The sequence below is a fragment of the Plasmodium inui genome, assembly GCF_000524495.1.
Source record: "Plasmodium inui San Antonio 1 unplaced genomic scaffold supercont1.13, whole genome shotgun sequence".
NCBI classification, from domain to species: Eukaryota; Apicomplexa; class Aconoidasida; order Haemosporida; family Plasmodiidae; genus Plasmodium; species Plasmodium inui.
The window spans coordinates 166920-180547 of record NW_008481847.1 but is presented as its reverse complement, the minus strand read 5'-3'; the positions used below and the strand labels follow the sequence as shown (position 1 = coordinate 180547).

Genomic DNA, 13628 nt, shown 5'->3' with positions numbered 1-13628 from the left:
ATCCACGAGGTTATTCACGCAGGTAACATGCGCGGGGGCGCAAGCGAACTGCTACGTGTCACGTTTGTAGTCTAGTTGGAACCCGTCAGTTGGAACCCGTCAGTTGGACTGTTTTTTTTAAATGAGTTAAGGGACAGTTGACGAAATCAAATGGAAGTTAAAATAGAAAGAGAAAAAAATCCCACTAGGATGGAGAAGGGCAGTTTTCACCACAGATGAAGCAACGATGGGAAGGAAAAAAAAAATTTTTATTTTAAAAAAAAAGAAAACTCAGCGCGGCTAATTCTACTCGGCTGATTGGAAGGAGCGACTACTTCTATTCAGCTGATTGGAAGGCGCGAATACTCCTATTCAGCTGATTGGAAGGAGCGACTACTCCTATTCAGCTGATTGGTCGCCGCGGCTACTTCTTCTTCTTGGCAGTTTGGCCATTCACGTCATTCTTGCTGTTTATTTTTATAAACTCCTTGGCAAACTGGCTGAGCTTCTTTTTATCTTCCACGCTGTGCTGCAGGAAGGCGTAAATTTCGTCGGCCTTTTTGAAGTTCTTTAGAAAGTTCAAGAGGGAGTCGTCCAGGGGGAGCTTGCACATGCTCGTCAGTTGCTTCAGGTCTGCGCCGTGGGGGGAAAAAAGCGCATAACAGGGTGTGAAGGCAACACACATGGGGGGTGAGGCAACCCAAAGGGAGAACTACACTGCGGGGTCTCCCATTAACGTTGAGGCCTCGCGAGGGAATGTGCAGCCCTACCTGTTAGTTCCCGCTCGGGGGGGTTGTTCGTTTTCTTCTTGGTGCTTTCGACTGAGAAGGGGCGGAAAAGAGGGCACGTTGTATAGTAAGCGGTACATGCAGGGGTGTATAAACGGGGACAACAAAGCGAAAAAGGAAAGCAGCGTAGAAAGCAAACCGCTACCATCACGGGGTTAGCTGAGCAAAATGGGCCTTACCTTTACCGGCCGCAGAATTCAGGAGGGGTGGGAACTTCTTGTCCTCCTCGCTTGGCTGCAGATCGCCGCTTTCGCTTTTCCATTTTTTCTTCTCACTCTGTTTTTTAATAGATACATCTGTGATGCCCTTCGCGCCCACACCTTTGGCGTTATTGTTATCGAACGCCATTGTGAAGGGGACAAGGCTTACACCACTACCGTTGAGAGTACTGTTTGCAGTGTTCTTGTTCAGGGAGCTCACTTTACTTGTCAGGTTGCCCTTCGCCCCAGCTTTTGCTTTGCTTTGTTTGCTTCCTCCCCCTGTGGACAAATGCGGAAAATTTACGTTGTCCGAGTCTTTCACACTTGTGCTGAAGGAGACGTCCCAGCCGGATTTCTTCACCGTGCCATTGGCACAACTTGCGTTGTTTCCGTTGGCACTGGCTGCCATTTTCTTTTTGGAGTTTTCAATTTTTATCTTCATGTTTACACTCTTCTCTTCTCCCTTCATGATGTCTACCAGCTTGTCTATTTTTCTCTCGCCCGTTATACTCCACTTCATTTTTTCCGTTTTTTTTTCGGTCCCCTTAGGGTTGCTCGAACTGGCCGTGCTTACAGGGTTCACTGCGTTGGACGTGCTTGGCGTCATGGCAGTTCCCACTTTGCTGGAATCTTCCTTCTTTCCCTCCTTCTGGGCCTTCTTCTCGCGGTGCTGCTGTTCTTCGCACTCCGACTGCTGCGGCAGGGGCGCTTCGCCATTCTTACCTACCAGCTGTCCACCACTTTCCTTTTTCTTCTTTTTCGGGTTGTTACTCTTTTTCGCTACGTCCTTTTCGCCTTCATCAGCTTTGGCCTTATCTATATCATCGCCCTTTCGCTTTTTCTTTGCCTCCTCCCAGTGGCCCGCAATCGCACTGGTCTCCGGGCCCATCTGCCCATCCACCTGTGTTGTCTCATCCATCTGGTGGTGGTTCTTTTCCTTTTCTTTTCCACTTCCGTTGGTTTTGTTTCGCTTCTTCTCTGTCTTCTTCACCTGATCTGCTTTATCGATCTTATCGGTTTTTTCCGCTTTATTTGCCTTTTCTGGCTTTTCTCCCTTTTCGCGCTTTCCATTTTTTCCCTTTTTGTTCTTCTTCATAGTGGCGTACCCCTCGCTGGTGTCCTCTTCCTCCTCTGGCTTCCTCGCAGTGACCTTACCGTCCTTAGCTTGTTTTCCGCTTCCGACAGTGGAAGGAACCATTTTCGCCTTCGCCTTTGGTCCTCCCTCATGGTTGGCGACGCTCCGTTTGGAGTTTGCCTCGGTTAGAGAGAGCATCGTGTCGTCACTCACCACCACGTTGTTACTCTTACTATGTGTGTTGAGCTTATCACTTGGTTGTTTGTTGTCGCTCTTCGCCGTAGTCTTCGCATTGGGAGCAGGACAAACCGTGTATTGGTTCATTTGCCTGTCATTAAGGCCCCCGCTGTTGTCGCGCAATTTTGTAGACATCTCTTCCTCTTCATCCCCAGCTCTTTGCTGATTCTTGTCTCGGAGTGCCACACTATCGTTGTACAGTTGGGAAGGGGCTGCACCTGGAGGTAACTTCTCCCCTGCCTCATTTTGTATCTCTTTTTGTACCCCTTTTTGTAGCTCTCCTCCTTCCCCCTCTGCGCTCAGTTCAAACTCGAACATCTTCGGGAATTTGGTGAGTTTTTCCGGCATCCACCTGATTGTCCCGGAAAAGGGATCATCATCCTGATCTGCTTCTTCATGTGGAAGATTTGTCCCTTTCTCCTCGTTGGGTAATTTCGTGTCGTGGTGGGGGAAGTTCGCAGGGAATCCACTAACGTGGTCTCTGGTGTGGTGTGCCGAATTATGAACGGCGTTTCCTCCGTCTTTGTAATTTGCGGGAAACTTCTGCGCCCCTATCGCTGCTGCTGTGGAGATGGGGGGTATTACTCCTCCTGCCGAGTGATGCGCTCCCGCGTAATTATTCTGACTCTGCATGTTTCCCTTCGCCTTGTATGTCTGAGTCGCTGTTTTGACATTGTCATCACGATGATCGCCACCCGAGAGGAGGTACTTTTCCATCTCAGTGACTTCCTTATCGGTGCGAGGACTGCTACCACTACCGGTGGAATGTATTGCCCTTCTCGGGATATCTCTTTCTCCTCTCGTTGGTATGGGGCCATCCGATTTTTGCTTCCCGCCATCACGGAAGTGGGAATACTCTTTGTCATTGTACATGCTGCTTGTTGTCGCGGTGGTTAGTGTTGCTGTTATTCCATCTTCCTGAGTCAGTATCCCCCTTTGGTTCTTCGCCACATCTATGTTGTAACCCTTTGATGATAAATTATCCTGGTTATTCACCAAATGGTTCATATGATTCAGACGGTTCGGATGGTTCATGTGATTCAAATGGTTGAGACGGTTCAAACTGCTCATCTGGCTAGCAGTGCCATTCGCGTAGAGGTAATTGTTCGTGTCACCCCTCTGCAGGCCAGCGCTATTTAGGCGATTATTTCGCAAAGGTTGGCTCTCTAGAGAGGACCTCGTCTTGAAGGCTTCCAGACTATTGGCAAGGTCGCCACCCTGCTGAGCAGAAGAATGATCGTTATCCTTCTTCACCATGTGGTAATTATTTTTAGGAAAACTGGTCAGTGGAAAAACAAAAGGGAATGTCCCAGGAGGGAACATTTCGTTGAAGCTAACCCAGGGCATATTCTCATTAAATCGGAGGGGTAAATTCTGTGGAAAGTACTTCAGTGACCACCAGTAGAACATCAATTCGGATGAGAAGGGACCTTGCACATTTCCTGCGGGATCTTTATATTGCCAAACATCTCCTCTGATTTTATTTATTCGGCTTATTATGTGTATATACTGATTATTGGTGATGTCTACATTGCTCCGATTTTCACTATTTTTGTGTGCGTCTTCTCCAGTGGAGTTGATTCCCTTGCGAGGAAACTCCCCCAAGAGGTTACGCCCCGTGGCCATGCCGCTGCTAACATTTTCGTTAACAGCGCATGGAGGGGAGGAACTGTCTACCCTGTCGTATTGTTGACCTTTCTTCTCCTCTTTCATACCACTGAATATTTTTTTTTCAACTTCCGCCTGTTCATGAAAATGGTTTGAAGAATATCCTGTGTAGTCAGCGTTACTGTTGTTCTGACATTTCTGTTGAGCTCTTCCACCTGGCGTCATTACTCCTTGGGTGTTATAACGATATGCGGTGGTGGCCTGTCCTTCTTCTTCTACTTCTTCTTCATCTGCTTCTTGTTCTTCTTCAGCTTCTTCTTCTTCTACTTCTTCTAGTCCTTTTACTCCTCCGGATGGGGTCCCCTTATCGGTGCATCCCCCCTCATTGCTGTCGTGGATGTGATGCACTTCATTCATCTGCATGGCTTTCTCCTTCGCTGACACGTGAGGGCCTTCCACCTGGTCGCTTCCCTTACCCCTGCTGAAATATTTTAGCCACCTGCTTACATTCATGAAGGAGCTCTTCTCGTCACTTTGCGCGGGGGGGGAGGCCTTTGCGTGGCTGGCCGACTGGTCACCAGCAGTTTCACCCGAGTGGTCACAAGTAATTTCAACGGAGTGTCCAGCAGCAATTTTATCCGAATGGCCTTTCTTCTCCTCCTCGTCTAGTGCCCCCCTCCCCTTTCCGCCCTCACACAGGAGATGCCTCCCGGCGAACTCCACTTCCTGAGTGTATGAAAGGGCCTCATTTTTGCTCATATGATTAATCTTATTTTTCAAGTTACAGTGGTCCTTGTTTCCATCATCGCCGTTGTCTTCACCATTGTGGCGATACGAGGCTGCAACGTTTGTTGTGGCCACATTGAATTTATTGTTCCTGACGTTCATACGGGCACTGTTGCCATACATGTAATTCATAAGCTCCATGCTACTGGTCGTGTTCTTCAAATTCTGGTGTGTCCCTTCAAGGACACCGCTACTTCCCGTAGCCGAGTGATACATATCTTTCCCTATCATGCTAAGGAGGGGGGATGTATCTTCCTGAGCATATCCATACGCGTCCACACGTTTCGCATTGGTTAAAGCTAGCTCATTTAGCAATTCTTCTTTTTCACTTTGGCTTAATTTGTTATAGATATTTTCCTCCATTTTAATTTTGCTCATAATTCTCTTTAAAAGGATGTTTTGTTTTTCCATTCGCGTTAGCTGTTCTCTGTCCATTGGACCTTCTTCACTGCATCTATTAATGTCTGGTGTGCTGTAGTACTTCTGGTTCGTCGTATGTGGTTGGCTTAGATTCGGGTGGGAGGATCTTGCACCCTTCACTGCACTGGTAAAGAGGGCGTTTCCGCTTCTGTTCGTAGTGATCGGCGTGGGTGTCATGACATTGACACCGCCTGCTGCTGCTGGTGTTCCTGCTCCTGCAGAGACTGCCTCTGCGTTTCTCATGACGGAGAGGAGATACGATATGTTACTGCTGTTGACCGATTGGTCCATACAGTTAGGGCTACTGGCCAGGTCGACTAAATTGTCGTGTCGCTTGTTTACGAGATGAGTTGGGTTAAACTTCTGATTCATGTGGCTGCCGGGGTGGGAACCTGCGTGCTCCTTGTGGTTTCTCTGCTGGGGGCAAATGCTACCATTCGCACCGCTATTGTTAAGATTGCTCGTGTTGTCCGCGCCGTCCTCACTGTGCACATTGTTCGCACAACGCACATCATTCGGGTTACTCGCATTGTTCATGCTGTGTCCAGCGCTGATTTGTTTCCGCTTAATCTTCTGCAGGAGACTCTCCTGGGGGATGCTGCCCATCATGCTGTCCCTGTCCTCGGAAATTTTGTTGTTTTTAAATTGGTCATACTTGGCGTAGCGATTGGCTAGGAAGTAGCGTTCATTCAGGCTGCTGCTGCTGCTGCTCTCCTTTTCTTGGAAGGGGTAAGCGGGTTTGGAATTGTTATTGGTCTCAAACAAGTTTCGCTGGTCCGTTTTTCCGATGATGGTACCGTGCGTTGGAAGTAGGCCTTCATAGGTACGCTGCTGTTGTTGCCGCGGATGCGTGGAGGAAGGGCCACCCATGACGCGGTAAGGCTGCTGACTGGACTCTCTGCACAGGTCGTGCTCATCAAATTTCTGGGCAGCCATCATCATTCCCCTATGTTCTTCCTGTAAATTGATTTTATCAACATGATATAATTTATTAAAAATGAGTTCCTTTTTTTCGTTAAGATTTTTATTTTTATTTGTATTAATATTAACATTAACATTAGGGTTAGGATTATGGTTAGGGTTACAGTTAAGGTTATTATTCTTATGGACATATTTTTTTTCATTAAGGGAAAATTTATAGTAGCTGCTTTCATGAAGTGCAGAATTATTTTCTTCATGAAATGAATTATATATATTATCATTACTTGTGTCCTTAGGGTTCATTTTAACATTTTCCCCGGGGGCTTTCATTTGTCTGTTTTGGTCTTCCGTCCCCTGTGCGAGGTGGGTGTCCTTGTCGTTTTGTTTGCCTTGTTGCTCTCCGTTTTGCTTTCCGTTTTTACTTACGTTTTCTTTATCCTTCCCGCCATCTTTTTCACCGCCCCTTTCTCCACCCTTTGCACCATCTTTATCTCCCTTCTTCTTCTTCTTTTTGCTTTTTTCAGTCGTTGGTTTGTTATTTCCGCTTCCATCGCCGGGTTTGTCCTCCGCCGAGGTGTTCAGCTTGGCGGCGCCCTTCTGCTGCTCATTCGACTTTAACGCTGCACTGTTGGGTGTAACAGCCGGAAAGGAGCCATCGTTTGCCTTCTTCGCCTTCAGTGCAGGAAAGGCATGGCCGCTAAGGTTACCTCCAATGTTGCCACCAAGAGTGTGGTTACTACCCTCTGCACTGTCCTTCCTTTCATTCTTCGCACCAGTGTTCGCTCCCCCGACACTGCTGTGATCATAATTTCGACGTCGGCTTAGGGTGACCGCGACGCTCTGATCCGTTTTGAGATAAAGCGAGTCGAAGGATATTTTGTTGTTCTTATCAAACTGCTCGCTCATCTTGTGCCACATGAAATCGTCCGTCGCCTTTTTGCTGTCAACAAAGCTGGATTTCCTCCTTATGTTGCTCCAGTCATCTTCCAATACGTGCTTCTCATTTTTGGTTTCTCTTTTCTGGTTTCCCTTCGCGCCTCGGTTGATATTAAAGGGGGTGCTGCCAATGCTGTTCTGGTTGTTTCCGCCGCTTACATTGCCGCTGGCGTGGCTGGGTGGACCCCTCACCATTTCGTGGGACGCAGAGAAGTTGTTGTTGGCTGCCGTTCCTGCTCCACCTCTGCCGATTTTCCTCCCCATGCTGTTAATCATCGCAGCGGATGTGTCATTTGCCCCAGTCCTATTCATTTCGTCCATGCTGTGGTTGCCTCTTCCATCCGTCAGGTCATTATTAAGCATGTCTGGATTGGTCGATTTGCCCACTTCGCTGCCCTTCACCTTGTACGTCACGTTTGGGTGCACCCCTCCCGCAAGGGAAGAGGCTCCACCGGCACTGTTTCCAGCATAGTTGTACAAATTCACTTCGTGCACGGACCCCATGCCATGCATGTTTAGCTTGCTGGACTCGTTACCCTTGTTCATAAAAAGATTGGCAAATTCATTTCGGTCGTCTCCTCTCTTGGCCTTCTCTTCCCCCATGCGCGGCTGCTGTTGCGGTTGTAGCTGCTGGTGCTGCTCTGGGTTGTTGCCACTGGCGGGGATCTTCTTATACTTCTTCATCTTCCAATCGTCATCTGTGTTGACATTGTTGCTGCTTGCCATGCTGCCACTAGGTGCGAGGAACGCTGCAGCACTGCCCGTAGCGTTAGTACCCATCATGGTGTGCAGATCGCTGAAACCTTTCTTGGGCCCACTGCTGCTGCCAATTGCTTTATTTCCATAGAATGCAGAAGTGGGGGAGGGAAAGTTGAAATTTTTGTTTTGCCCACTCGAATGGTTTAACGAGCCAGGGGTATTATTCTCCACTGATCTTTTGTTGGTGGGATCTCCTGCACCCGTTGCGCTGCTACGTACTCCGTCGTTCTTGTTTTGTGCATGGCGCCCCATGGAGTTGACTCCCAAGTGGTAGCTATAAGCAGTAGCAGAAGAAGCACCAGCAGCGGAGGTAGCACCAGTAGAAGAAGTGGCACCTCCAGCAGCGTAACCACCACTGGGGCTGTTAAACTGGTTTATAAAGGCACCACTGCTGCTCATTTGACCCATGTTATTAGTCATATTCAAATTTTTGTATCCAAAGGGGTGGTTGGTAAACATGTCTTCCCTCTTGATGTGCATTGGTCCTCTGTCGTTTGGGTAGTTACTCTTGTTCATATTCCTAGCCACGTCGTTATTATTTTCATTTTCGTCATCCGAATTTTGTGGGGAAGGCGAAGTCATCTTCATATTGTCGGGAAAACTTTTGCTGAACCCTCTGGAAGGACCTCTTAGCTTTGGATCATTCTTCACATTTTCGTCTGTCTTGTTGTCTGTTTTGGAGGACCTCCACGAGGAAATCCCCTTATCGTACTCCCTCCAAAGAGTTTTGTTCGCTGCAGTGTTGCTTCCCAGGTGGCCACCACTTCCTCCCATGGGGTTATTATTCCCGGCATTGTCTTGGCCCATGAAGGCGGGATTGTTTCCATCCGCATGGAAATTCGTCTTCCTGATGAAGCTGTTACGGTTGCTTCCTTCCCCTAGGCCAGCCTCAAACTGGTTTTTTGAACCTCCATAAAGCTGATTACCGCTGTGGTTGCCACCGCTAATGTTCATCCCGCTTGCATTCCCTCCATTGAAGAATTTGCTAAATTTGTTGTTTTTCAGCAGATGGTTGCTCCTCCTGTTCATGCTATTTAGCGGATTGTTCGAGTCAGTCGAATCTTGAAGGTTATTTTTGTTCATGAAGTTGTTTCCATCTCTGGTGAAAAAGTCATTTCTAATTCTTCCTCTGTCAATTTCGTTGTTGAAAAAGGCTGACGAAGAACCTCCCCTTTCTGCGAAGTTTCTGTAGTGATGCTTATTGTAGACACCTCCATCTTCCTCATCGCCAATTGCGTTACTTTTGCTGTGATCATTGTCTCCTTCTTCACCTCCCAAGTGGTTTTTTTCATCATCCCCTTTTCTTAAGTCGTTAAATAACTCAGGGAACTTAAACTGGTTGCTGCATAGAGGCAGGTCGTGGTCCTCCCCCAGCCCCTTCTCATTCAGGATCAATTCAATGTAGGCGTATAGGAATTCATTCTTTGTGTAAACAATTCTGTTTTCGTCGTATTTGAAGTCTTCTTCAGTAAGTGTCTTTTCTAGATTAGCGGCGTTTTCTCCATTAGTGGCGTCCTCTCCATTGGGGGCGTTCACCCCATTGGGGGCGCTCTCTCCACTTGGTGGGCTCTCGTCATTTTGCCCCTTCTTCTCATTTGCGTGCTCTTCCTGTGCGACTCCCTGCACGACTTCCTCGGCCACGTTGGTTTCCTCCATCCCGTTGCACCAATGTGTCGAATTGTGCCTGCGCTAGGGGGTGCTCTGGGTGGGTCACGTTGCGCGTCACTCTGCCCGTCACTATGCTTGTCAATTTGCCTGTTGCTTTACCCGTTTCTTTTCTCTCGCCCTCAGTTGAGCATTCCCCCACCCTCCTGCAACTGGACGTGCTCTGGCGGGAGAAATGTCCTACGGCCTCGTAGAATAAGACGGGACGTATGAACACAGAGCACAATCGTCTTAAACGTTTGGTATAAAACACGGGTGCTGGTTATCACAAATGAATTGCCAAATATTTATGTGTGTAATGGTTCAGGTGGATGCACAACGGGGAGGGTTGCGGAAGAAATAAAAAAAAAAAATAAAAAAAATTAAGCAGGGCTAGTAGGGGGAAAGAAGCCAGGGGCGACAAGGAGGTAAGTACTTACATATGGATGCGTTCACATGGGGATGCAAACAATTTCATGGTAGGCTTCCGGGGGGATGCCACATACACACATGTGCATAAAGTATGGCCACGTATCTGTGCAACGTATATGTATAGTTTTCCTCGTTCTCAGCACTTATTAGTTGCCCCAGATTTTTTTTTTCTTTTTGTTTTTTTTCAGTGTCAAAGGGGGGCTGACTGCTTCCTTTTTTTGTTGCCCCTTTGGGCCAGTGTTGGTAACGTGTTGCTTTTTTCCCTTTCGCGCATACCCCTATTTACGATTATACGGAGGAAGGTCCGTATGTAGGTCGTTAAAGTGTTCTTTAACTACTGCAAAGGAGCGCCGCCTGCAGTGTTTTGGCAAATTGGGTGGAAAATTGGAAGGCGAGTTGGGTGGAGAGCTAGCACGGGTTGGCCTGGTTGGCTGGATTGCTTTCTTTACTCTATTAGTTTTAACGCTTGACTGAGTTGCGCGTCTTGGCGTTGTGGCGGTTGGACGGTTTTGGCCGTCTGCGTTGTTCGCTTTTTGAAATGCTTTAATTTTGCTCGATCAGCATTGTTCGCTTCGCATCGCCGCTTCCTCGCTTCGTTTGCTAATTTCTGTTTTTCCTCCCTAAGAGCTGGCAGCGTAAATATTTTATTTCATCACGTAAAAAGGTAAAAAAAATTCCAGCCGGGGAAAAAAAAGGCGTGCTACGCTACTGCTGTGCTAGCGCAGTTGGCGTCGAAGTGGGATGGCGCGGGGTACGTGGAGGTGAAAAAAGTATTCGCGCAATTTGTGCGGCGTGAAGGTAAGTTGGAAGCGAACAGAACTCTGGTATTTACGCGGGTGAGTATATAGCAAAGCATTAGCATCTCAAACATGGCAAAGAGGGAACAAATGCGTACGCGTATATTTGTACGTACTGACTGTTCAGCACGCGGTACCATACAAATGGCGCTTTTTTTTTTCTTTTCTGGCGTTAAAACTGGCACTACAAAAAATGTTGCTATTCGCAAGCGCCCGTAAGAAAAGCGGCTTTCAAAATTACCAGGCAAAAGTCACTTAAAGTGAAAGTCGTATGTGTACTACATAAGGAGTACGGGATGGAATATCTCCTTTATCAAATGAGTAAAAAAGGAAAAGTGATTTATTTTCATTTCACGTGTAAACGCCTTTTTTTTCTTTTTTTTTTTTTTTTTACTTTCATTGCGCACACGTAAAAAACGTATATATTGCAATATAAGTTTATACAGTACTTGTACGTGCCAAAAGGTACGCAGCATGAGAGAGGGGTATGATGTCACGTTTGCTATAAATTTTACATGTCACTTTTTTAAATGTACGACGTATGCATGTCAATACGTATATGCGAGGGAGACCTTTGCGGGCGGGAGACCTTTACTGGAGAGAAACCTTTCGGAGGGAGAAACCTTTGCTACGGACGCGTCACTCGAGAAGAAGCCAAAGGGGAGTAAAAAAGTAACGCGTAATTAATTTATGCGCAGCTTTGGGTACGACCAACAGTTGCGGCCATACGGGTACATATATCTATGCAAGAGAAAGGCTTTGTTAAAATTCGCAAATTCGGCGAAAGTATGGCATTGTGAAGGTGAAAAGGAAATAGCAACATTGGCATGTTATAACGCAATGAAAAGCGACAATTGTACGATACAAGGCCGTTGTAGTGAGTTATACATACACGCATGGCACTACAAAATATTACTAACATGCATGTCATATTTTATGAGAAATAAGCACTGCTTACATGTTTTTCAGGCCTCTGTCCCCCAGGTGCGAAGCTCTGGCGCCACCGTAGGAGGCCCTTTTGCCGCATTCCAGGTATAGGTGCTCTGTGGAGGGGCTTTTCCCTGGGAGAGAGGGGGGTTCTTTCCTTCACTCGCGTGGATGGCGCGGGATGAAGGGGAAAAACGGCTGGCCTGCCCCGAGAAGGAAAAACAAAACCGTTGACCTGCCCGACTACTGCAGAGGTGGACACCCGATGCTGCGCCCTCCCCCTCGGAGATGCGTTAAAAGAGGAGGGGAATCGACAGCACGTATCATCTGTTTAACGGCGTGCTGCCGAGGAATGTTTAGGGGGCGGGAAAAGGGCACAGTTCACAAGAAAAAAAAAAAAAAAAAAAAAAAAAAAAAAAAAAAAAAAAAAAAGAAAAAAAAAAAAGCGGAGTTAGTGAGGTGACGAAACATGGGGTATATAATATACCTGTGTAGTACATGGGTATATGTTTGCCTAACGTAGGAGTGAGGTAAGAAAAAATTATACAAAGCCCCTTTTGGCTCTACTTCATTTGGCGGGGCGACGTCGATTTTTCCGCGACGGGAGAGAGAGAGGGTTTGCGCCTCGGCGGGAAGTATCACTCCAGGGGACAATCATTATTTATTTAGAGATAACTACACGAGGGGGAAAAAAAAAGAAAAAATTCCAAGTGGAGCACCTCACGTCAGCCGAGAATATGGTAAAGTACGGTCAAACTGTTTGCATCTTGCAAAAGTGATGACAGTGGTATATACGCGGCATGATGTGATGTCGATATTAGTAGGGTAAAAGGGGGGGTATTACCCTTGCAAGGGGTTACATCCGTAGGTGCGGGTGCTGTTTCCACACCGGCTCAGTGAAGAAATGAAACGAGAACACGTACTTACATATGGATGATCCGTAGGGATCCTCTAGGTAGGCCTACCCATGTTTACGCTTCCCTCCTGTACAAGTTGCGAAAGTTTCACTCCCCCCCCCTCCAAGGGCATTACTTCCGATGTGAACGCACGAGTTAAGCGGCGTATTGTAGCTTGCTCCTTTTCTTCACATAAATACGCAGGACTTGAGTGCATTATATGCGTTTGTACAAGCACCTCGTGGTAAGAGAATATTCTTCTCTCCCCCGTGGGTTCATCGTGGTGACCTGTAATGGTGACCCCCTTTTTTTCCAGCTAGCCAGAAGGAGGAGCATGTGGAAAAGGGGACCACCAATGGATCCTTCATATCTGAGCGACAGGTTCTATTTGCGCTGTATGTGTAAAGGTACATACAAATGGATGGTATATGCACCCCTACCCCCTTTGGCGATAAGTCGATTGGGATTTTATGCATGCCTTCCCTGTGTTAGCAGCATAGGAATGAGTGTAGGCGCTCTGGTGATGTGGATGCTTAACCTCATACGGGTGAACTCCACTGCAGAGGAGCTACCCAAGAGGGGGGAACTTCCGTTTGGAAGTCTGCCTGGAAATATGGTTACAAATCTGTTTGGAAATTTTCTTTAAAAAGAGCTCAACAGGAGGGGACGTAGGCACAAAAGTTTCATCCCAACATCCATTTCATCCGAGCTGACCCCAACTTTGCACTTCGTCGTAAGAAGCCGCAGTTCAGATTACCTTGACTGGGAGAAAGCTGGGTAATCTGCACGTCTATACGAACCCGCTTTGAGTTTCGTCCCCACATGCAGACAGGCGGAGTGAAGTTAACATGTCGGATGGGACGACGCCGAATGTGTACAAAAAAAAAAAAAAAAAAAAAAAACCACGAGCTATTGAATGCCCCATTTCAGTGGAGAATTTTCTTTATTTTTTTTTCTGAGGGGGGTAAACAATGCGTATGCATTTAACTCTCCCAAGGAGGAGAAACAAAATTTGGGAAAATTGGCAATGCATTGGCAGGTGTCCACTTGGGAGGGCCAACTTAACAGCCCCTTATTGAACGAGTGAAGACCCTCCAAAAAAGTTTAAAATGGTAAAATGATAATTCGTGCTGCTTTTACACATCTGCTGAGGAGAAGCGATTGAAACGTTTACCTCGAACTGGGGGCAGAACCTTTGGGGTTAATACGACCCTCTGTTGTTT

At 47.1% G+C, this 13628-nt stretch overlaps 1 protein-coding gene across 1 annotated transcript; it reads right to left on the bottom strand.

Annotated features, from left to right (window-relative positions):
- Nucleotides 1–403: 403 nt before the first annotated feature.
- Nucleotides 404–9365, bottom strand: C922_03229 (hypothetical protein; the record flags this gene model as incomplete). The annotated part of the gene is made up of 3 exons (XM_008818821.1): nt 404–612; nt 750–800; nt 947–9365. The coding sequence occupies 3 exons, from the start codon at nt 9363–9365 to the stop codon at nt 404–406; spliced, it is 8679 nt and encodes a 2892-aa protein (XP_008817043.1).
- Between the last annotated feature and the right edge of the window lie 4263 nt (nt 9366–13628).